Consider the following 23,407-nt stretch of genomic DNA (forward strand, 5'->3'; position numbering starts at 1 on the left):
GTCTTCCTGGGATATAATCAGCTCCATCTAGTCTTCAGAAAAGTGCTGACCCAGTCTGAAATTTTCAGAATGTTCCACTAAAAGAACAATGGGGTTTTTTTCTTCCTTATTTTGTTTGTTTGTTTTGTGTATTTTTGGGAGCACGCCAGTTTTATTGACCTTCTCAGGGCTCCCTTGCATGAATAAATCATATCATGTGGAACTTTGCTTAGAAAAAAGACACCCAAGGAGATTCTCCATTGCTGGCCTGAAAGCTTACAAGGAGACTGAGTGCAAGTGATAGCATCCTTCGAAGGCTGAAATTTGGGTGCTAACTCAGGTTTGTGTACACTCATCTTACCCCCATTATATGCCCAGAAATCCTCAGGAGGCAGAACTGAGGACAAAAGTGCACTCCCATTGTCACACGACCTGAAGTGGGATCCAGAACCTGGAGCAACCAGAGCTGGAGTTGAATTAGGTGGCTGCTCAGAAAAGGCAGCACAGACAGATGGTGCCAGAAAGGCTGCGTTTCTATGCGACTGCAGTCCCACAGATAGCCTGGGAAAGGCAGGCAGGACTGAAAGGCTGGGCATGGGATCACAGCCTTATTGCTGAGGCAGGGGTTTGTACTCTGCCAGCTTGTGCTGTGGAGGTCCTGAGGCCCCCTTGAACCTTTTGCTTACTGTAATCAGCACTTTTTCTGGCTACAAACAGTCCTTCAGATGTGTGAGTCATATTTGGGATTGTCAAAACCCCTTTGATGACATGGCCTGTGCATGCATTAGGGTATCTGATACAGACTGTAAGTGGATGGGAGGGAGGGGGTTGAGAAGCATTTGAAACATTTCGAAGAAACAGGTAGGTAATAGAGGGTTAATCTGTTTTTTCCCTGAATGTCTGCTTTCTTATGCCCAGTATATATTCAGCTTGTGCAGTGCCTTGGCAGAACAGCCCAGACCTGCTCCTGGCACGGTCAGCATTACCCCTTCCCACTCCTCTGCCTTTACGCTCCCTCCAACATCCCCTTTTTTGAGCTTCACCACTGGAATCTTCTCCAAAGGTTGGTACGGCAGGTTCAGGGCATTTGGAGGCTCGGTTTCCATGGCAGCTGGGCTCCTCTGCTCCCAGACTGCAGCTCAGGAGGAAACAGGAGGGAGAGCAAGAGAAAGTCATTAAATGTGCCAATTAGCATGCAGGGCCAGGGCTGCCGTGGCAGGCAGTGCTCGCAAAGGCGGTCAGCGGTAGGGGTGCCCCGGCTGCACAGCGGACCGGGTGAAGATGGAGTTGCAGGCATTTGGCTGCAGCAGGCAGGAGCTGAAGGGCAGCTACCCCTGGCTGGGGCAGCAAGGAGGGTACCACACCAGACACATAACCTGCTCTCTTACGGATGAGTTCTCTGGCATCATTCACACCCCGCGAGCTAAGTGGCCCAAAATAGGGAAGCCCCTAATTTCCTGTTGAGCAGGAACAGGGACAAAAATTACACATTCTGAAATTTGTGCATTTGATAACCAGTCAGATGTCATGGTACCATTCAGCTGGAGAACTTCAGAGAGGGGAAGGAAAAGGGGAACTTGACTCAGATGCTAAGATATGATATTTTCTCTGCTGCCAGTTAGCTTGTAGCACATGGCAGGACGTGACCTTTAGGAGACCAGGGTGCATTTTCATGGGAACAGGCGACCTGGCTCTACTAAGATTCCAGTTGTGATGCCAAGTGACGTGCTGCCCCCTCCTGTAGAGCATCCAGTTTCTGTTGGATGTGGTCTTTTTGTTCATTTCTTTGTGTAGTCTGGTTTGGTTTTTTTTTTTTTTTTAGATTTCTCTGTTCTCTGAAATGGTTGCAGTATTTTGTCCTGGGTTGACAATATTTCAGTCAGAGCTGCATGTGTTTTATTCAGCTGTACAGGAGCTATAAATGTTTTGAAGTGTTTCTGAATAAACAATGCAATGTGACAGTCAGAGATTGTTAGAGGGATTAATTCTGTTGTGATATAGCCGTGATAAAATATTTAATCTCTAAAAGTAAGGTATTCTAAGTATCTTAACAGGACATTGACTGGTGCTATTTCAGATTTTGATTTTCTTTTTAACAACTGCTGATCACTTTCTCCCATCATTTCACTTTCCGTGGAAAGAATCTGCTTAGAGAAATTTCAGAAGGATTTGCCTATTAATGAATCATTTTGTTGTTGCTTGTTTTGGTTTGGGCTATAAGACAATCCATTCCCTTCCCAATATATGTTTGTTCCCTATAGTATGTTTTAGCGCTTTACCTGGGATCAAGTTATTTTGAGGTATGGTTTATTGATCTTATGTGAAGCTTTGTTTGTTTTTTTCCTGTGAATCTCTGTAAAACGTGCCTTCCCTCAGTGCAGATCTTGAGTACCTGAGCTGTACATGGAGCAGTTTTGAGCAGGGGAAGAATTCCTCCAGGAATTCCTCCTGGAATGGATAATGGAAATAATTTAGAGACTAGTGGTATTGCATTGAGCTGCTCCTTGTGCCCCTGCCAACCTCTCACCATGCCAAACTGCCCAGGGCCTGAAACACACAGGGAATCCCCTGGATGTTGGGCTCCCTCATACTCAAGTAGGTGCCACAGTCTGCAGGAAGCTGCCCTCCAAGAGCATAATGTTCCCTTCCCCCTCTCAGCCCTCCAACAGCAGGCACTGCTGAGATTTTTCTTAACAGACCTCTGTATGTCTTCACTTCACTTCAGAACCAATTTAGAGGATGCACAATATCAAAAACCATGCTGTAGAATGTGTGACCTAAATTGAGTATCAGTCACATTTTATTTTTAATTATCTGAGTACATTTTGTTTTAAGTTTCCATTCAAACTGAAATCTTTTGGGAGCACTTGGCTTGTTGTTTTGCTGGAAAACACCAACATTTTTCATTTCAAAATTTCTTGCTCAGAACTGTTCCAAATATTTCATTTTGTGAACATGTTCAGTACTTTTGCCTGATACAGAATCAAAGGCATTTCAAAACATCAATAATTCTCACAAAGAGCAGACCACCTTTTTTTGACCCCTGTGGTTTTGTTGATAGACTAATAAGGCAACTGTAAGTATCCTAGGGAGAAGTTTGTTTGAATCAGTTTGTATTTCTTGGGAAAGAGAAGTTTAAGGGGAGACGTTCTCAGTCCAGAAGAAGTAAAAGGTGAACTTCTCTGCTGCGCTGTTGAGTCTTACTCTGTTTATCCCATCTTCACACTCTGCTGCTTCTCATACTTCTGAATCACAAGGTATTAACATGATAGTCAAAAGTTATTGTGATTCTTCTATCAGTCAGTCCTTAAACTAACTATAATCATCTCTTCCTTTACAGAGATAATTCTTCTTTCTTCTTTGTATTGGCAATACAGAAAAAAAAGGTCTAGGGCTCAGTTCCGCATGGACTGCTTCTGGATACCATTGCGCAATATAAATATGTTGTCCATTTCTTTGGAAGAGTAGAAAAAGGTTGAATTGCAGAATCTCGATCCCAGCTCATGCTTACAGATGCAGCTCTGTCTTTCATTTAAGTTAATGCATTTTTTTTTTGCATACATCATATGTATTATTCTCATAATAAACATTAACAGTGATAGTATTTTATAGAATTAATGTCAAATAATAAATTTTACATATCTTTAAATATTAACAATCTTGACAATACGAATACTAAGAAGATTTTTCCATTATTATATCGTGTTAAAATTAATTATTCTGGAGATGAGTTTATGGCAAATACATTGTAGTGATTGGCATCCATGCCAGTGCTAGTAATCAGCAGAAAGTGTATAATAGTTCTTCCCTTGCACTCCAGCTGAGAGCATCATGAGCGACTTGCACGCCATGGCCTTGGCATGACCCCAAGGAGATTAATTTCACCCTTAATGCTGAAGCATGATCACAGAATGTAAACCTTGGACAGAAATAATAAAGATATTTACAGGTGCTGAACTTGCCAGTTGTGTATTTCAACTTAGGGCTCTCAGAGAACAAGGACATGGATAGTAACGGTAAAGAATTGTTGGCCTAGTGTTAGACAGTGCAGAAGAAATTCCTGGTGCAAATGCAGAATAACCGAAAGCTGTACTTCTGCTGCAAGACAGAATGCAGATGCATTGATTGTTTTGTAGGAAACAACTTCCTCTTGTGGCGGACATAATCCCAAGACTCCTAGAAATGTGGAGTCAGTCTGTGTGTTGTGGTTCTTTGCCCAAACCTCTGCCTGAGTTTCACCTTGGGAGAGCCCAGAGGCTTGCCCTGAGAGACTGTGCTCTCTGACTCAGGGGAAAGCCCTGTTTCTGGTGGTGACAACTGGAAAGAGCAATTTCATCAGGGCTTTCTGACAGCCGCTCACAACCTGTGAAATCCCCCAGGAGCCAGTGGAAGTTGTCTTGTCTCCTGCTAGTTAAGGGCGCATGGGGTCCTGCAGGGAAGTGGAAAGATGTCTCCATGCTCTCTTAGAGAAGGTACCAGTTCTGCCTTACTCTCTTTTGTTGTCTACCCCTCTCTTGTGGAAGAAAAACAAATGAGCAGGAACACTGCAGTCTTTGTGTCCTACATGCTGGAGAGGTGAAATGATATTTATTATTCTTATTCTGCATATTTTGTTATTTTCAGCAGTGTTCATTCTGAATATTGCATTCCTTTCTCTGAAGCAGAAAAGGGTTGAGGCTTCTAGTAACTTAGCCATGTTTTGACTATAGGTCAGCTTATGCAGGAGGCTGTTAATGTTACTGGGTATTTACTGAAATAACTGAAAGGCACATGCAAGATTAGGGCTGAAAGAGTCTTCCCAGGCTTCAGCCCATCCATAAGGGGTCTGAGTGCAGTAAGTAAGAGGGTTATGTGGGACACAGTGCTCACTGAGGTCTGCTTGTGTGCTTTCTTATTGGAGATGCTTTGCAATAGATGGAAGGCTGACTGGTCATCCATTCCTGCATGCCCTGGTCTGTGACTGTGACCATTTTGCTTTTTTCCCAGCTCCTGGTCACACTCTGTGCTCCTCCCATCCCCACACCCTCTTTTCTCTTCTGTTGGTATTAATCTTGATTCCTTTCCCCATTCCCCAGGGCTAGGCTGTTGAGTTGTTGCTTTGTTTAGTAGATGCTTCTTCATTGAAGCGTTCCTGCTGAGCGTAAAGAGGCCCTTATTTGACTAAGTGTCCGTCAGGTGGAGTAACCCATATTAGATTCATTTAACAGGGAAAATTCTCCCCTGCTTTCTCTAGAGCCAAGACAGTCTTAGAGACAATAGTTTCCTTCTGACGTTATTGTGTCAGGCCTGTCACAGGAGGAAATGGATGCTGGGAAGCTGTCTGATCTTGAAGAGTAAGAAGTCAGATTGAATTTCGTTCAGGAATTGTCAGACTTAATTCCTGTTTGATAGAAGCATGGTCGGTATTGGCTCACATATGATATGTATTGTTGTCTCACAGGCAGAGAAAGTACATATAGAACATGAAAGTACATTCGTGGGTTTCAAACGGCTAACTCCCATTTGACTATTTCCCTGTCTCAACAATTCTCACAGAAAACTGGAGCCACCCTTCTCTTTCCAACAAAGGTGTCATACTGACCATAACAGTGAGATCCCAGTAAGACTTAAGTACCTTTACCAAATACACTGCAGTGCATTTACTATCATGCTATAGATATTATCCTGTATAACTAGATGTAAGTAGCGTGCCAAGTGGCACACATTTTGTGATGGAGTCTTCATGATTTTGCATGAATCTTGTTCCTTCACTACCTAGTTCATGGTTCTCAGCAACAGAGCATCCAATCACTCATACAGGGATAACTATGCAAAGTGTTCAAAAGACTTGAAAAGCAAATTAAAATAGATCAAATACACAGTTCAACAACCTGGAGGACATTCATTTAAAATGTCAGTATTCACATGGAATTGCCATGCTAGCAAGGCACCCTCCTTTGTCAATGTTAGCTGGTCAGTGGTAAGCCAACTGACAAAATGAATGTGAGACTTGTATAACGCTCATTTTGGATGTCCTGGAAGGCTGGAGTGTTCATACAGAATGGGTCTTGCACAATACATTGGGTTTCCAAATTCAAAATCATTATGGTAGGAGGAAGATCCTTTCAGGAGGCACCGTAGTGGTGCATCTGCTTTTGGTTAACAAAAGCCTTTTAGGTAGCTCAATGACTGAAGTGTCTTGAAGGGGAACTCCTATTTGGCAGAGAGGAAAGGAAAATAACCTGGGGCTGCAGCCTAAATATGAGGTCAAGGCTAATGGGAACCCCAGAACCACCCACTTCCTGTAAGCCACAGTGAACCATGAAATGAAAATATCCTGATGGATACAAGATCCAGGGACATTTTCAATGGAAATAACCATAGAGGCCAGGATGCGGGGCTAGGTGAAGGTGATAGCCTAATACACAGAAAGAACAATAGATCTGCTTGGCAAGAAAACAAAGAAAATGATACACTAAGGCCTGAAGCACATAACATTTTAATAAGAACATCATTGAGTGCATTTGTTAATACTCGGTCTGTATCATCCTAAACATGTCCAAAGAGTATTATAAACTAGCATGACTTTAAAAGGATATGCAGGCTTTATGGAACAATATTTCAAAAGTTTTCATCTGAAGTAGATGAAAAATATTCTGAAATACAAAGACTCACAAACAGTATTAGGGCTATAGTAACCCACTATCATATAACCAAGTTACAGTGCAGCTGCTATGGTGAGCCCATTTCTAATTTATTACAAGTGGCTAGAAAAAGTGTTGTTATTATGTATGACATGTACTACAGGGGTGTGTAGGAGCCTTGTGTAGATGAGGACTTCATTGACCTAAGCATTATACAAGCATAGGCCAAAAAACTAGTGCCAGCCTAATTTAAATATGGCTTGGTTTAGTACCAGATTTTCACAGAGATTGATTTGGGAGTCCTAGCCTGGAGTATTCCTGGAGTGTTCAAAACACTGGGGCTGTAGAGAATCTCAGAAAACCCCAAACAAATTGAAATATGTTGTCTTAACAATATGAGACATTCATTTCCTACTTGGCTTATTTTTAATGTCTCCAGGACCTCCTTGAATCTAGGCAACTCTGGAGTCTGGAAGTGCTGCATGTAAGATTTATATTGAAGATCGTACAGTTAACCTGCACTTTTAACACTAGAGATCTCAAAAAATTAAATGACTGACCTAACTACTTTGGTGTAAAATTGCAGTCTGTTTTTAAAAAAATGCGGCGTCTAACCTGTCAGCTCTCAGTTTTACTGCAGATCCTACTTTTATTTGAGCAGTGAAACTAAAGTTACATTTATGCGTTACAGCAGTGCAGCAAGCAGAGGACTCAATGTTTGATAGGATTCTTATTCATCCGGAGAGGAAGGTGAGCATGCCTGAGGAAGGAACCACATCAGGGCTGCATGGTTACAGTAAGGAGTAGCTCCATCCTAGGGGAAGGTAGAAGGTTTTCCAGAATGCTTCCTTGGGGCACTGCAAAATGTGTGAGGGAAAAGCAGGGAGAGTAGGTGTAGCTGTGGCTTTTTTTCCCGCCCACCTCTTCTCCTTTGTCCACACACCACTAGCATTTGGTGAAGGATGTGAGGAGTATATTGCACAATCCATGGTGTGGTGTGGAAATCCATATGTGTTACATCTTCAGAGAGCCCTTCCCTGAAATGCAGCAATGCTGGTGCAGAGTCATAAATCCTTTCAAAGATCGCTGTGATCTTCCTCTGTTTCCCAGGATCTCCTAATAATAAGCAAGTTCAACAGGCTTTATGTCAGAAAGCCAAACCTCCACCCTGATGACATGCCATCAGGGAATGGATCGACACAAGGAAATTTTAGGGGGCATTTCTTACTAGAGTGACACCTTCTGTGAATGCTTGCACATCAGGGGATTATCTGTCCTTGTTTTAGAGGCAGAAGGAAAGATGCTTCAGTATCACAGGCAGAATTTACAGCTCAGTGCTGGTGTTAAACAAACACAGTCATGTGAATTCCAAGAGCCATTGTATACACAATGCAGTATAATGTTTCCCAAATGGAAAACTAAAGTGCTGAGGGTAGAGACAGGCACTGAAAAGAATTAAGGAAAAAAAAAAAAAAGCAAATACAAAACCAAATCTGTGTTTCCAAGCCCTCTGCTGGTATAAATTCTCCCTTTACACCAGTGTAGAAATTCAGCCAAGAGCTATAAAATTATTTCATCACTGCTTGGGCTACACTTCGGCTCTTGTGTCCAAGAACAATATTTTAAGCATGGCTTGAGGAATAATTCAACATATGAATTTGATAAGAACAAGTTAGAATTTTGCAAGCTCCATAGGAATGAGTGATTTTTTTTTTTTTGTAATAGCGGTTACTGGTATTTTTAATGATCATATTGCATGTTGTTTAATGGATGTCTCATTTCAGAGCAAATGGCTGCTTCAACTTGTAGAATGATGTCATGGTACAAGCGAGGAGACAAAAGCTAGAATTCGGGGAAGGAATACAACCGAGTATTTTTTCTGTTCTATTTTAGTGAAACTTTTCTCTTGTGTTTTCCAGTTTATGTAAGCAAATTATGGCTCAGAGAAAGTGAGAAGCAGAAAACATCATCAAGACTGCAGAAGAGAAGGAAAATGAGCACAAGGACCTTGCCATTGCCTTGTTTATTAGCATCTGGCTGAGGACCAGTATATTTTAGCCTCTCTCGGGTCCCTGCCAATGTGGCTGTCTATATGCATAGACTTAGTTTATCCTGTTGACACTCTCAGTGTGGATATTCCCAGTGCTGGCACTGAAGACAGATCAGGATTGTGGTTGTAATCATACTTCTCTCTCGCTCTTTAGGCAAGTAGAGATAAGTCTTCACAGAAACAGCAATTGCTAATTCTCTGAAATAGTAAGATTATTGGTCTTCCTTTGAATTCATGAAACCTTGCTTCTGCCTTGATGCTTGTGGCTGGAGAGAGCACATGTCTGGACTCTCTTCAGGCAGTCAGTAGTTGACAGATTTGATCTAACATGACCTGCCCAGCATCATACAGGTAGTCTGTGAACAAGCCATAATATCTGGCATAAAATGGTTGACTTACTTATTTCCCTTTTGTGCTGATGGTTCACAACAACCTCTTTCACTTGTGGGAAAGATGTGGGAATTCAGTAGGTTTGCCCATATTCTTAGGATTTGTGAAACTGAAGACTCTACTCATTTTGTTGCCTCACATATGTGGGGCAGTTTGTTAATCTTTGTATTTGTAAGCCATGTGATAAATAAATACATTATAGAAACACTTTTATGACTCACAAGGGAGAAGTAAAGCTGCAAATCAAGCTCTGTTGCTCCCCTCTTCTCCTGTGATGTAATTTGGCATGACCGATAGAGACAGACATGCTACATTAACCTACAGTAAATTTGAAAAAAATGTGGTTTTCAGTAAGATAAATATGGGAAAAGGTTGTGATCTTTAATACTTGAGAAATAGCTTTCAGACTTGACATCAGGAGTAGAGATTTCCTAGTGAACACGAGCTGGCTTATGTGGTATGATACTTGACTTTCAGAGTCTGCCCTCAAGTAACTGCTACTTGTTGATATTGACTGTGTAGGTCAGCTAGATCTCATCACATTAGAGCTCAAACCCCCTATTTAAAAAAAGCAAACAAATTAGGATTTCAACTACAGTACAGACTTGTAGAGGCCAGTTTTCCAATGCATATTAAAGTTTATTATTAAAACCTCCTTGGCCCTGGTAGCCCAGACTATTTGGGATGAATCTAAAAGTGGAATTTGATATTTTGTAAACTGCTTTGAAAATCAGAAAGGTGGTAGCTGTAGTTCATTGATGTTGCATTGCAAAATTGTTTTGCTGTTGATTTGGACACATTAGATGATCATCCCAGAGCCTGTGAGGATATTAACATGAGTTGTTCCAGCTGCTTGTCAGCTGGTACCTGATACCTCTCTTCATGCACTGGTAGAACCAGCAGACACTCAGATGTGGAAATACTAGTAGGGTAGAAGTGATATAGTGATGACTTTTTGTAAAGCAAAACACATGACTTCACATGAGCTCAATATTCTGCATTGCAAGTCATGCCACTGGAGTGATCAGTAACTGTATGCTATGGCATAACTTGATATGGCAAATCAGGAGAATACAAGGTGTTTTAGAAAGGAGAGGCCATCTGGTTCAACGTGCCAAGTCTTCCCTGGCTTATAGTAATCCCATCTCCCTGTTTTTTCACTAAGGTCTTGAATTCCCATCTTCAGAAACGGATCTAGAAGTCCACTGAATTCATTGAAATACAGGGTTCAAGTTGTCTTTCATTTCAATTTACGACAGTATACTTCCCTTTCTTTTGACTTAGATTATAATTTATTGTTTAACACTATATTTTTTTCTCATTTTAAAGTAAAATAAATGATATTGTGAAGGAATAGTCTTTTTTCATTCATACACACTTCATCCTAGGGCATTGAAGAGCTGTAATCCATTACTTTTCAGTGCTGCAGATTTTTGTTTAGTTAACTTTCCTTCTGTCCCTCTGATAGGGGACATTTCTTTTAATCAGAGGTTTGAATCATGTCACCTTCTTCATAGCACTTGTCTGATCTTACCTCCAGGGCACTTCATCTTCCTTTCTTGGAAGAGTAAGTGCTCTGTAATGCAGTAACTACTACAGTTTATTATTTATCCTCTATATTTGGCTGACCCAATAGTTGTGTAAAACACAAAAAGAGATACAGTTTCTATATCCTCTCAACTAAGCATTTGAAAAGGTCTTTGGAAGATGCAGATTTGTAAGATACATTAGGTCATCCACAAATTTTAATTCCAAGTGGTATCTCTGCTTCATTCCACCCTTTTGGCAGAATTGTTTCTAGCCCTCCGTGAGCATTGCTGAGAAGTTTGGTAAGAACTGCATATTGCAATGTGTAGCCCATCTAAACAGGAGCATAGGAATAGCTTCTCCAAAGGCCACTCCAGTCCAGGATCCTGTCACTGTGAGTAACCAGTGCCTGCAGAATAGTATGAAAACAGTTTAAGCATATGTTAACATTTCTGTTATGTACTCTGTTAGTCTCAAGCACTCTGCAGCTCAGGTACTTCCTGGGCCAGAGATGGTATCTTTGTGTTTGACAGCCCTTGTCAGAAATTGTCCTCCATGAGTGTGTTTAATCACTTTTTGATCCCAGGTAAGCCTTGGGGTTGGCAGTATCTCATGGCAATGAGTTCCACAAGGAACTGTACATTATGTGATGGGGTGTCTCTTTTTGTTTGTTATGAACCTGCCACTTACGTATTTCATTTGTTGTCTTCTGGTTTTTGCATTGTGTGAAACTCTTGAGTTATTGATCTTCCTTCATCTTCTCCATACCGCTCACGGTTTCATAGAGACTAACGAGAAGAACTTTGTCTCCAGCGACACGAAGTTGACACACAGTGTTGAACTGATGTTGCACAACTAGAGAGAATTTACAGTGTAATAAATGTTGTTCTAGGCATTGTTTCAGTTTTCTGGCAAGACCCCTGGTAGAACTAATCAAGAACTTTATACATAAGCCCCTTTTGAATAGAAAGAACTAAAGCAAGGTTAGAACTGAAAATGAAAGGACACATCTTTAGCTATTGGTTAGTAATCTGCTTTATTTCACGATTCAGTAACCTCATGTGCTGGAGTGGTATGGCTTATTATGACTGTGAAAGTAATATATTGCTTTTCTGCAAGTGGACATGGCAGAACTGATGATATTTTAAGAGGAGACATTGACTTTGTCTGCAAGGCCAGGGCACGGAAGAAATGAAAATAACAATTATTGATTTCTTCTTGTGCTAAAGAAATTTTTGCCAGCATTTTATGAAGGGGAAAGAGAAGATGTTCACCAAGAGAGGAGAGGTTTTCAGTTTTAGCAATAAGACATGATAATTTTTGCAGAGAACATGTCATCGCAGATAGATCATCTTGAGATGGGGAAGCAAGTCAGAAGACCCAAACGTAAATAGCAAGAACTACCCTGAAATGCTGTAATCCCACAAGGACACAGGACGCTTTTTTAGGAGAGAGTGAACAAATGAATCAAAAGGTTCCAGTTTGGTTGGTTCCAGTTTGACAAACTGACATCCAGTTGCCTTAAAGAGACTGAGTATATACTTCTCACATGATGGTTAATTTAAGCATATGCTGAACTGTGTTGCTGGTTTCAAGACTACTACCCTGAATTGCGAAAGGTCTGAGATCAGCAGGGCTCTGGGTAGATGCAGCAGTCAAGACAGACGGTGCATTGGGCAGTATCAGGGCTGAAACCCATGGGTTAGTCATTCAGGTTCATTGGGCTCACAAAGTAAAAAGATTACTTTTATCCTGTTGGCAGAGAAAGCATCACTAGTCTTTAAAGAATACACAAAGTGCTGTCACACATTACTGCAATGTCACTCTGTGGGAATCGTGGGAACCTGGGAACGCTGAACGTAAATGAGGAAGTCTGTTTTCCAAGGCTATGCAATTGGTTGCTGTGCTTTTTACTGCATGAATTCAGAGTAATCAACTACTTAAAGCCAGAAATTGAAAAAAATGGGGAAAGGCTTATGTAATACAGTGCCTGCAAAAGCTGGGGGCTGGATTTGGCGTCCTCTCCAGGACTGCTGGAGCCTTTCCAAATATGGCCACCAGTATTTAGCAGGAAGAGAGATTACTCCCTGTTCCGGATAGTCCCTGCCCTGTCCTTTGGTCAGCCCCTGCAGCAGCATGTGGCATGGCCCTGGAGCCCCAAAGCCCTCTGTCATACCCTCAGCACCACAGCCCCCAGTGCTGCTATGGTAAGACCAGGTTGCAGCTAGCATGCGTTGCAAAAGTGTGGCTAATCCATTCAGCCCTCCTCCCTCTTCATGGTACAAAGGAGTAAGGCGTAAACCTGGTGTGAATTGATTGAGTGGTCATCTTGGCAACATTATTTCTTGTCCCTTTCCCAGCTCATGGCTTGCGTCTTATGCGTGCAGCCCCACATACAGCCTGTTTCTTCCATATCTCTGCAGGTTGGCTCCCCCTGCATCCACCTACAGACTCCTGTTCCCAGCGGAAGCTCAAGGCATCATTTGCTTGTTCTTTGTAAGAGAGCATACCCATTTGCTCACAAACATCGGGCAACAGGGCTTTGGGTTCCCATGGCAGTTGGCAGTAGAAGTTAAAACAGTGACCGGGGCAGGGTATCAACAGATGCACTTATAAATGGCATAGGGAAATTGCAGTGATTGCCTGCCTTTAGCTTGATAACAGTCAGCTGAGGGCTCTTTTCTGTAGCAGTAATATTAACGTGCAAGAAGGCTGGTTTTACATTGGATGGATGGATGGATGGATGGATGGATGTGTGCAGACCCTTGGGCAACAAAATCAGCTTCACAGAATTTCATACTACAGGCCTGGTTTCCTTTTTAAAACCAAAATTTCTGCCTTAGACAAGCCTCACCACTTCCTAGCACCTGTGAAGCAGCATATGAAACATATGAAGCCAGAAAGTGAACAAACTTTAGCAAATTCTAGAATTAGATGCCCTGCTTCAAGGCTAAGACATGGTGCTTCTACAGCAATCCTTGAAGCTTGAGATTTGCAAATAGATGAAAACAATGTTCAAGGTCAGTTTATCTGGCACCTTTCAAAGTGCTGAGTTCATTTAAAAGGTGAGTGCTGAAAGTGGTGACAAGTGGAATGACATTGTATTGTTGGAAGTGCAACGCTTCATACATGGAACAGTGTGGTGTTTTCCCCTTGGAAGTGCTTCTTTTGGAGAATATCATAGTTCACTGATCTGACATAGCAGTCTCCTCCCTGTGGATAGTTTGCACATTGCAGGTGCTAATTCACCAGGCTTTCTGGTTTAGATTCTAGCCCGATATTACTAGTAAAAGCACCTAGTAAACATAATACAAGGCTACGGCTGGACTAGGGAGTGCTTGCTTTCATAAACTGACATTTGGAAGCAAGTACTTAAGTCCCAGAAAGGATCTGTGGAATTGCAGTTCTAAAAAAAAATGAACCATCATAATGCAACTGCTTTCAGGTGAGCATCAAGAAAATATAGCCTAATATGTGTCCACAAAGTGGTCATTTTTGCAGCATTTTTACAGCTATGGGATGGATTTTAAAGTATTGGCATATTAAGTTAAAACTATAATGCTTTTAAACCTGTCATAACCTTAGTTAGACTGAATATAAAGGTGTTTTTTACCTGCAACTGTAGTCTGCTTAGCGCACAACCATTTTAAAATTATGTGTATCAAGCAGCACTGCAATTACAGTGTGCATAGCAGGGACTTTATCCTGCAGGATGCTAATGATACCTGAGACCTTTGCAATACTTGCATTTCTTATTAAAGCATACACAGAAGGCATCCCTTTGAAGCACTCAGCACCTTTAAAGTTTGGTCAGTGTAGTCATGTTTTCCTTCATTGCTGCTTCTTGGAAAACACCCCTTAGCTTTGCTGAGAGTTTGGCAACAACAGCAAAAAGACACTCGCCCTCTCTTCACTGCTATTATGGCACAACTGTGGGTGCTTGGACTCAATAGTCCAATAAAGATTGAAAGAAGCTCACAACTGGCTGGCAATTAGTTTCAGGCATCCTACGAACAGTAGTGTCAAGTCCCAGGCTTCAGTTCAAGAAAGCTCTGAATCATGTGCTTCATTTTAAGCATATACCTAACACAGCCCTTAATGCTTTCTGAGCTGAGTGAGTGTTGACTCAGTAACCGCTGATCATTAATAGAGAAGGAAATGTGCATTTAGAAAAAGTGCCTTTGGCCAGACCCTGACCTGTGCTTACGATGTGGCTGAACTGAAATCTGAGTTGAAACTGAAGGTGCTCTTGGACCACGGGTAGATGCTCAGCCTGCCACAGGTGATGCTCAGTGTTGCACAGATATTCTGTCTTCATTGCAATGCCATCTGGCAAGAGCACCCTTTATAATACTTCTGTTGATACTTTGCAAGGCCTTAAATATTATCTTCACAAAGATGCTGAGGTGTTGGAAGTAATTTTGCATAAAATGATTAATATTGGCAATGATAGAGGTGGAGAGACCTCAGGACTTCTCAGTCCTGGACAAGTACTCTGTCCAGTGAAGTCTTCTGCCTTCAAGGGACAGTAGTGGACACAGCTCTGGGCAAGATGATGTGGGAAGAACACCAAAGAGTCCTGTGGCTCGTGCTTATCTGTAAATCGAATTCTTGGTGTCAATACTAATGAGTCAGTCTTGCTATGACTGCAAAGAGACAGCTACAACTGTGATATTACAGACCAGTTCATCACAGAGCCATCATGTGTTTGCAATTTATCATCATGACTCTAGAGGTGTGTTATTCATTTTACTGAATGACATTGGAAACTCAGCATAGAGTCCTGCCACAAATACACTGTGGTTCTGTGGCAGGGAACCATGGGAAAAGAAGATTTGGAGAGGTTTTTTTAGTTGCTTTTTCAAAATCTTTTGATGTAAGATGTGACAAATAAGAAAAAACAGAGACACATTTTATTGTTTATAGCTTTTATTAATTTTTAAGGAATGAGCCAAAGAAATTGCTGAAAAGAACCAGTAGCAGAGGCTGTATGATGAGCAGATCTAAGAGCCATTTTAATATTTGATGAGATCAAAAGCTTCTCATCACTAACCATCTTTTAATGGTGCTTGCCCTTTGTCCAGGTGTGTGTGGCTGCATGTTTCTAAAGGACTAACTTTTCTGACTTTCTAATGAAATACCTCTCAAGATGGGGGTAAAAGTGGTGGTTTGGAGCTGTTTGGTTGCCATGTCAGTTTAGGTTATGATAAGGTGGGAAACTGAAGCTTTGTTTGCATCTCAGCATTTTCGTGTGTTACTTCAAACTCTCCAAATCATCGAGTGACTTCTCGGTCAAAGGTGATTAAAAATACTGATGCACAGAGCCTTACAGCCAGTCTGCCTGCCAGAGAGGTAAACTGTAACACAGAGACAAATGGGCCAAATTGAGCAACGTACTTAAAAATGTGTATCCATTCTCTGTCAGTGGAGTGCTCACATGTATGTTTTTAAGTTAGGCAGAAAGCCACAGGAATTGGGTCCCCTTTTGAGGAATTGGGTCCCCTTTTGAATGGCTCTGAAACCTGTGCACAGCAACCTGCATTGAGTCATAAACAAATCCTCAGTGTAGCCAGGAACTGAAGTTGGGAGCCCTGCCTTTCATTCGACATTCCAACAAAAAAATACTCCTCCATGGCTCACATGACGTCTCATGTAGGGGGAGGAGAAGAAGGGCCTAATAACAGACCAAGTCTATGACAGTTTTAGCATGACTTGCTGTTTTTATGGAGTCACTAGCAAGCATTGACTTGTGTCGATGCGTGGACCAGGGTTGAGCTCACGCAGCTGTAGCTGTGTTTTTGGTAAGCTGTGCTAATGCTGAATTAGTGACAAATAGCTGGAAATGGATGTTCTGTGTGATTTAGAAATAATGTGAACCCTGACTGAACTTCTATTGGGTTTTCCTTCCATTTGCTGTTTCAACATGAGAACAAGGAGGGCATTATTTGTAACAACAAATGCAAAGTCCCACAAGGAGAAATGATATTTTAAATTGACAGAATCTTGAAAGTGCAAATTTGGTTTCATAACTAAATACATTTTCAGACATGAAAATGAGAGTTAATTAAAAGTTAGTTGCCCTTGAAAAAAACTTTCCTTTTTTTTTTAACTTCTTTGGAAATATTCGCAGCTGTCTTGATGCAAAAGTAATCAGAATATATATGTTCTAAGAGACTTTCAGAAAGGCATTCATTCAGTGAAAGATCCCATTGAACATGAGTTGATTTGAGATAGGAGTCCATGTCTTACAAGTTGTTTATTATGAAGGGGATATATCCAAAGGACTGAAAATTTTTTTAAAGCTGTGTAGGACTGGGTAGTTAAAGCAAAACAAAATAATTTGATGCATTAACTTGGGCAATTATCAACAGAATATAACATTGCTTTCATTAACTCAAAATTAGGATATTAAAGCATACAGATCCTGATCCTACCGTGTCATGCAGTCAGACCACTGCGTCTGCATGTATTTCAGTTATTATTGCTGAGTTTCTAGGAGAATCATCAGGATCACCAGTGCAGATTTAATTTTATGAATCTTGCTTAGTTGCCTGAATATTAAAATGGAGAGTAAAACTGGCTTAATTTAAAGTGGGTTGGTAGGCTAAATTAATTAATAATTTTATAGAGCTTCCTGTTCCATGGGTAGGGTGTGCCAAGGAAATGTTAAAGATGAGTTTGCACTTCAGAAACAATGTCTTTGGAGATTCTGTTGAGGAACCTATCATTGCAGTGATTGTTGTTGGGGGGAGAGGAGTTTGGACCATGAATCCCTAGTACTTAAAAGCTCCTCGAAGTGAATGGTATCAGATGGGAAAAAAATAAACCATGGATTCTCTTTATTTAACGTTTTGATACTCTTCTCTATGAGGGTCTGGAGGAATTATTTCTGACTCTTTCATTTTTTTTTTCTCAGGTTGGGGGTCACACCATGCTGCCCATTCGTTGGATGCCTCCAGAGAGTATCATGTACAGGAAGTTCACCACAGAAAGCGATGTCTGGAGCCTGGGGGTTGTATTATGGGAAATCTTTACCTATGGCAAACAGCCATGGTATCAGCTCTCAAACAATGAGGTGTGTGTAATACATTCTCACACTCTATTGGGACGGCTGGCATGTTAACTGATGGTGTAGCTTCTCTAGAGAAGGGACAGCAGCAAATTTATTTAGTAAAGGCAAACCCCCTGATATCAGGTATTTATGGTATTATCATGAACTTTGTGGTTGGGTTCCTTCCTTTTCACCCTTTTCTCCCCAGATGGGTGGAAGTTGTCCAAGCAGAACTATACCGGTTGGAATTTAGTGTTTTCCTTTGTATAGGACAGGGTCTGCTCTGGGTATTGAGAAAGACTGTGAGGCAATGAAAATGAGTTTGTCTGTCTCCTGAACAGGCTCTGGGTGATTTCAATTCCATATCATACATGTCATTGTTGCAGAGTGGTTGTCCAAAACCATTCTGTAATAGATTGAAGTAATCTGGAGATCTCTTGATTTCCAGGCAGTCACAAGTAACCCCTTTCCAGAGATCAGCCACAGTGATACTCGTAAGTTTAAGGAGGGAGGGAGGGAAGGAGAGGCACTGATGCTCTGTGTGAGCAGCGTGAAAACTTAGCCTCCTTCTGAGATGAGGTGAGATTGATAGATGGGTAGAGACAGGAGGTATGGGATTACTTCCTCTCTGTCATTCCCTCATGAGTGGAAAGGGCAACGTGGGTGAAATTAACATCAGTGAAGTTACTGTTCCTTGAAAACTTACATTACGGTGATTTGTCCAGATCACATCACTGCTCATGCGTCTACCTAGAAACACATCCCTTGCAGAGTCAGCTGGGTCACTGCCACCAATGAGGCTGCTGTGGCAATTCACAGTTAACTCTTCCATGGATGACCCCCACGTAGTTGGCACAGCTGTGTTGATTCTTTCCTTGTGATTTCTCGTAGGTGATTGAGTGCATCACTCAGGGTCGAGTCCTGCAGCGACCTCGCACATGCCCCAAGGAAGTGTATGACTTGATGCTGGGCTGTTGGCAACGGGAGCCTCACATGAGGCTCAACATCAAAGAAATCCATTCCCTCCTCCAGAATTTGGCCAAGGCATCTCCAGTCTACTTGGATATTTTAGGCTAAAGGCTCCTAGCATTTCTTCTTATGGGCTGCGGGAATGAATGTGTTCAACTGCCGCTGAACTCCACTAAAATGTGTTCTTAACTTTGACAGTATTAATGTCAAAGTTGCAGAGAAGCTTTCAAAGGGCAAGCAATGTGCACTTCTCCATCTGTAGACACAGTATTGACTTTTTAGACATTACTGAGATGTATCTCCTCTCTCTCTCTCTTTCAGTTTCTATCATTTTTTCCTTCCCTCCTGTCTTTCCAATCAATTTGGCTTCTGCATTATTGTAACTCTGCATAGACAAAGGCCTTAAAAACCTGATCTGTTATATCAGCAGACTCTTCAGTTTGCCCACCACAACTAGCAATGCCTTGTTGTATTCATGCCTTTGATGTGGATGAAAAAAAAGGGAAAAATATATTTGACTCAAACTTTGTGATTTCTGCTGTACAGCTACTGGGAGTTTCTATGGATTCACCTCAACTTTTTTGCTTCAGCATATGGGTGGAAAAAAACGACTGGTATTCTCTACATGAAGCATGTTCCTTGCGCAGATAAAGCCAGATGGAAAGAAGACAGTCTTATGTGATACACTATCTGGAGGAACTAGGGGATCAGATGGCATCCAATCCCACAAAAAAGCACTGGAATGATTTGATGGAAGGCAAGAGGGGGTTTAGCACTTTCCCTGAAGAGTCTTTCTGAAGACTAAAGGGATTGTTCAAGGAGGTGCTTTGCCAGCACCTTTCATTGCCAGATACAAGTAAAAGGGAAAAAGATGCTGCCTGCACTGCACACAATCACGTTACAACATGATAAACTAAACACAGGCCGTTATTTTGTCTTCTGGCAGGATATTGTCATGCCACTGGTATAAAAATGTGCTCCAGCTAGTCTTTTTTAATAAAGGCTGAAGCTAGGCTTATTAATGTACAGTATTAATTTCAGGATCACATGTTGAAACTAAGGATTTTGATAAGATAGGACAAGCTACAGATGCTGGGGCAGGTGTATCTTAAACTGTGCTTGTCTAGCAGCATATTCCTTCCTTCCTCAATCATTTTTCTTTTTTTTTTTTTAACCGTGCAAGCAAAACTGTGCATGGTCTTTGTCGATTAATGCCCTTTGTGCAGAAACTATCACTCATCTTGTAGTACACCCTAGTAGGCGTAGCGAACTCATAACGATATAACTTATGTTTCATTAGAAGTGGATAATGGAGGACATTAGCCATGTTAAAATGCCTTTACAATACTACAGATACAATAGGCTGATATAACATGAATAATCTAAAGGAGATCACTGGCTATGTTTGAGACATGGCAGGGGATAGAGATCTCTAGAGAAAACAAATTACTCTGAGGTTATGGCTTACTATTCAGAGTGCAAAGGCCCTGAGCTCAGCACCATGTTTGTATTGGTACTAGTGATGTCATTACCAACGTCGACTCTTTCTTAAATAATTTAGTTTTGTTTGGATTGGCATTGTATGTGTACAACATTTGCATGGCCACTGTGTTGATGACAGCTGCATGGGCATATCTGTTATTTTTCAAACTGGAAGTTGATGATTTCAAATTTAGAGTTAGGATTATTTTTAATATGAATTCTTAGAAATGAAAACCTACCTTACCTATTCCTCAAGACTTTTGCCTCCCTCTGTGAGGGGGCGTTACTGCAAAAAAGTGATCTTTCTTTCTGTTTTCTCTTTTTGTTATTTCTTACTGATATGAGCCAGATCAAAATAGTCATTCATCTTTGTGCTGGGGATATTTTATTTAATATATTAAGCATTTTATTTTTGTAAGTGTTCCCATAGCACATTTAATATATAATTTTCTCACATATATTATTTATTGAGGCACTTTAGGTTTTTCCTTCAGAAGCTTTTAGAGCTAGCTCATAAAGATTCTGAGCATTTTCAAAGGAAAACAGTTCACTGGACACTGATGAAGTTTTACCCTTCTCAATGTCTTTGAAAAGGCAGCATTACAAATAAACATGACAGTGTAACTATAAAGCCATACTCAGTATTTCTTTAATAAACTAGATGTTATTTCTTAACCACTACTGAACAGGAAACACACAAAAAGCCAGAGGAAGATTCCTACGAAATGGGCCTTAAGATTTTATCTAGACTGTCTTGGAAGTTCCCACAGAAAGCTAGATAAAGACTGAGCATCCAGTGAAACCCATTCTCTTGAGAATCTGAATGTGGTGTATTAAAAGAATTTGAAATTGATTTTCGAAATGACAGTGGTGGAAAAGAAAGGTGTCAGAGTCTGCTCTTACTATGCAGTGGGAGAAGGCTGCAGGTGGTGGAGGAGGGTGTTAAGTTTCTACCTGCTGTATTCTGTCTTAGTTTCTTATGAGCCGAAGAAAAAGGCATCTGAGATGCTGCTTCTATTGGAAAGCAGGCTCCAACCTGAGAGCCAACAGGTGGGTTTTGCAAGCACTGAAAGAATGTATACCAAAAATAACCACAAAACCCTGAAAATGTACTTAGTGGCATCTTCTTTTTGATTTACTTGTGAGACTATTAGTCATTTCAGAGAATAAATAGTGTTACAATGCATTGTGCAATAACATAGCAGTATGTTAAACTTCTAAAGGACCAAATGTTCTACAGAGGCACCAGTATGGATAACCTTGACCTATATCATTAATGTTCTTGATAGTACATAAAATGTGTAACCACGGTAGACAAGCTATAAACTGTAGCTATACATAGTTTGCATTTGTTCATTAAAAGGTGGGTAAGTGTAGCAGAATGAGCAGAGAAGAGGAAGAAATATGTTCAAATCACAATGAACGGTGAGTATATGTGCATATTCATCATGCTTGCACTGTCAGCTAAATCTTGTACACAGTAAATATGACAATCAGGCTCATTTAAAAAGTCTTTCTGGACTGTGCTATGAACTGATCATATATATAATATATATATGTGTGTTTGCATATGGCATATATATATACACACACATAGCATATACATGTATGCCTATGTCTGTTGTATTTTATTTATATATGTGCAGACATGCATGCACATTATGTATGGGCTGTGTGTATATGTATAAATTTACATACACCTGTGTTATTACAAATGATGATTAGAGTGCTATTAATAAATTGATAAAGTCTGCTGAGTAACCAAAATTTTTTTTTTTTTTTGATATTTCTTTTTCTGTGTTTGTAAGATTCAACTTTTTAACTGGTGTGCAGCAGAGGCAGTGCTAGAATGCCAGAGATACAACAACAAGCACTTCCCCAGATGATTGCATAAAAACATTTCTTCCATTCCCATCTCACTTGTTGATTTCTCACAATGAAATGAACAGACAAGCTTCCAAGCTCGAAAAACAGAGTTTGTTTTACTGTCATTTCTGGGCTTGTGCTATTGTTCTTTCATTGTCCTAGAATAACAGTGCAGCTCCATTAGCATTTTATACTCGTCTGCAGTAACGAAAAAATTCCAAGAATGAGCTGGACTGTTCAGACTGCAACACGACTTGTAGGACAATGAGAATGCCAAAATTCAGCAGTAATAATAGCCGCATTTGCCACACTCTGTCCTTCACTCTTAATAGATGGGCAGAACTCAGAACTGTCCATGGAGAACAGATACTTGTAAAGCAACAGCACCCCATGATGCATGATGGAGTGTACCCTTTTTAAAAGGACTTCATTCATTTTGATTTGTAAAACAATATATCTCTATATTGTCTACAGTTTAATAAGTAATTGCCTATTTTTTTCTTTATTTCTTTTTTGTCCTTTCTTTCTGTTTCTTTATTGCCCTTTCCTTCTTTCTCTTTTCCTTTCTTTCCTTTTCTCCTTCTTTCCTTCTTTTCCTTTCTCTCTTTCCCTGTCGTTCTCTCTCTCTGTCTCTCTCTCTCTCTACCCTTCCCCACCTTTCTGAGAGATTGTTTTTGTTGTAGTTGATGTAGACTTTTACAGAACGCTTTTAAAAAGAAATTAAATAACCCAATAAAATGATTAGGTCACTGGATGACTAAGGTACAATGCATATGTGTTAGAACAAGTCTGTGTCTGGATTGTTGCAGCCTGTAACTGAATTTCAAATACTGCTATAAAATATGAGGGAGGGGAATGGGAAAGGGCTGGGGAGCAGATTGGGATTTCTAGTCAAAGATGAAGGTTTTGATAGCACAGGAAGTTGTGTTTTCTTGTTGTGAGGGCTGGGATGAACCACTGCTGCTTGGAATCAAGAGGTCCTTTAGAGCCTTAGTTAAAACACCTTTATTTGGGTGGGGCGGGGGGATATGCTACATTCGTCACAAATGTGAAGCAAAAAAAAAAAAGTCTACGTGTTGCAGGGAAAACACTGTGAATTTCACAATAGCAACCAAGTGACTATTTTGCCATCTTTTAAACATATGTCTCAGGAGAAGAAATGGGAAATGATGGTGTGTTATTTTACCGTCTATGCATTCTAGGCCAGGTCTGTGGGGGTTTTTTGTTTGCCTGTAGGAGGTTCTGAGTGATGACCAGCTGGTATTTTACAAACACTGAATATTTTGGGCAAGGATAATAGAAGCTGCTGGTAGTGAGGCCGTTTGATTGGAATGTATGAGAAAACAGATCAAATCAAATCTTTCCAGAGGCCTGTATCTTGCAGCTTATACATATCTTTCTGTAACTTAAAGAAAAACAGCTAAGAATGTTTTATATACAAGTAATTTAATTCAACATTGATGTTTAATT

At 40.7% G+C, this 23,407-nt stretch overlaps 1 protein-coding gene across 2 annotated transcripts in view; it reads left to right on the top strand.

Moving 5' to 3' along the window:
* The window catches only part of NTRK2 (neurotrophic receptor tyrosine kinase 2), a 212,837-nt gene extending 194,140 nt beyond the window's left edge, over window positions 1-18,697 (top strand). For both annotated transcript variants that reach the window (XM_068422140.1, XM_068422141.1), the window contains 2 exons: window positions 17,486-17,644; window positions 18,512-18,697. In XM_068422140.1, coding sequence (XP_068278241.1) covers window positions 17,486-17,644; window positions 18,512-18,697 — 345 coding nt within the window. The remainder of the gene's footprint in view (window positions 1-17,485; window positions 17,645-18,511) is intronic.
* The last annotated feature ends 4,710 nt before the right edge of the window (window positions 18,698-23,407 follow it).

Source organism: Nyctibius grandis, chromosome Z (assembly GCF_013368605.1).
Source record: "Nyctibius grandis isolate bNycGra1 chromosome Z, bNycGra1.pri, whole genome shotgun sequence".
Classification (NCBI taxonomy): domain Eukaryota; kingdom Metazoa; phylum Chordata; class Aves; order Nyctibiiformes; family Nyctibiidae; genus Nyctibius; species Nyctibius grandis.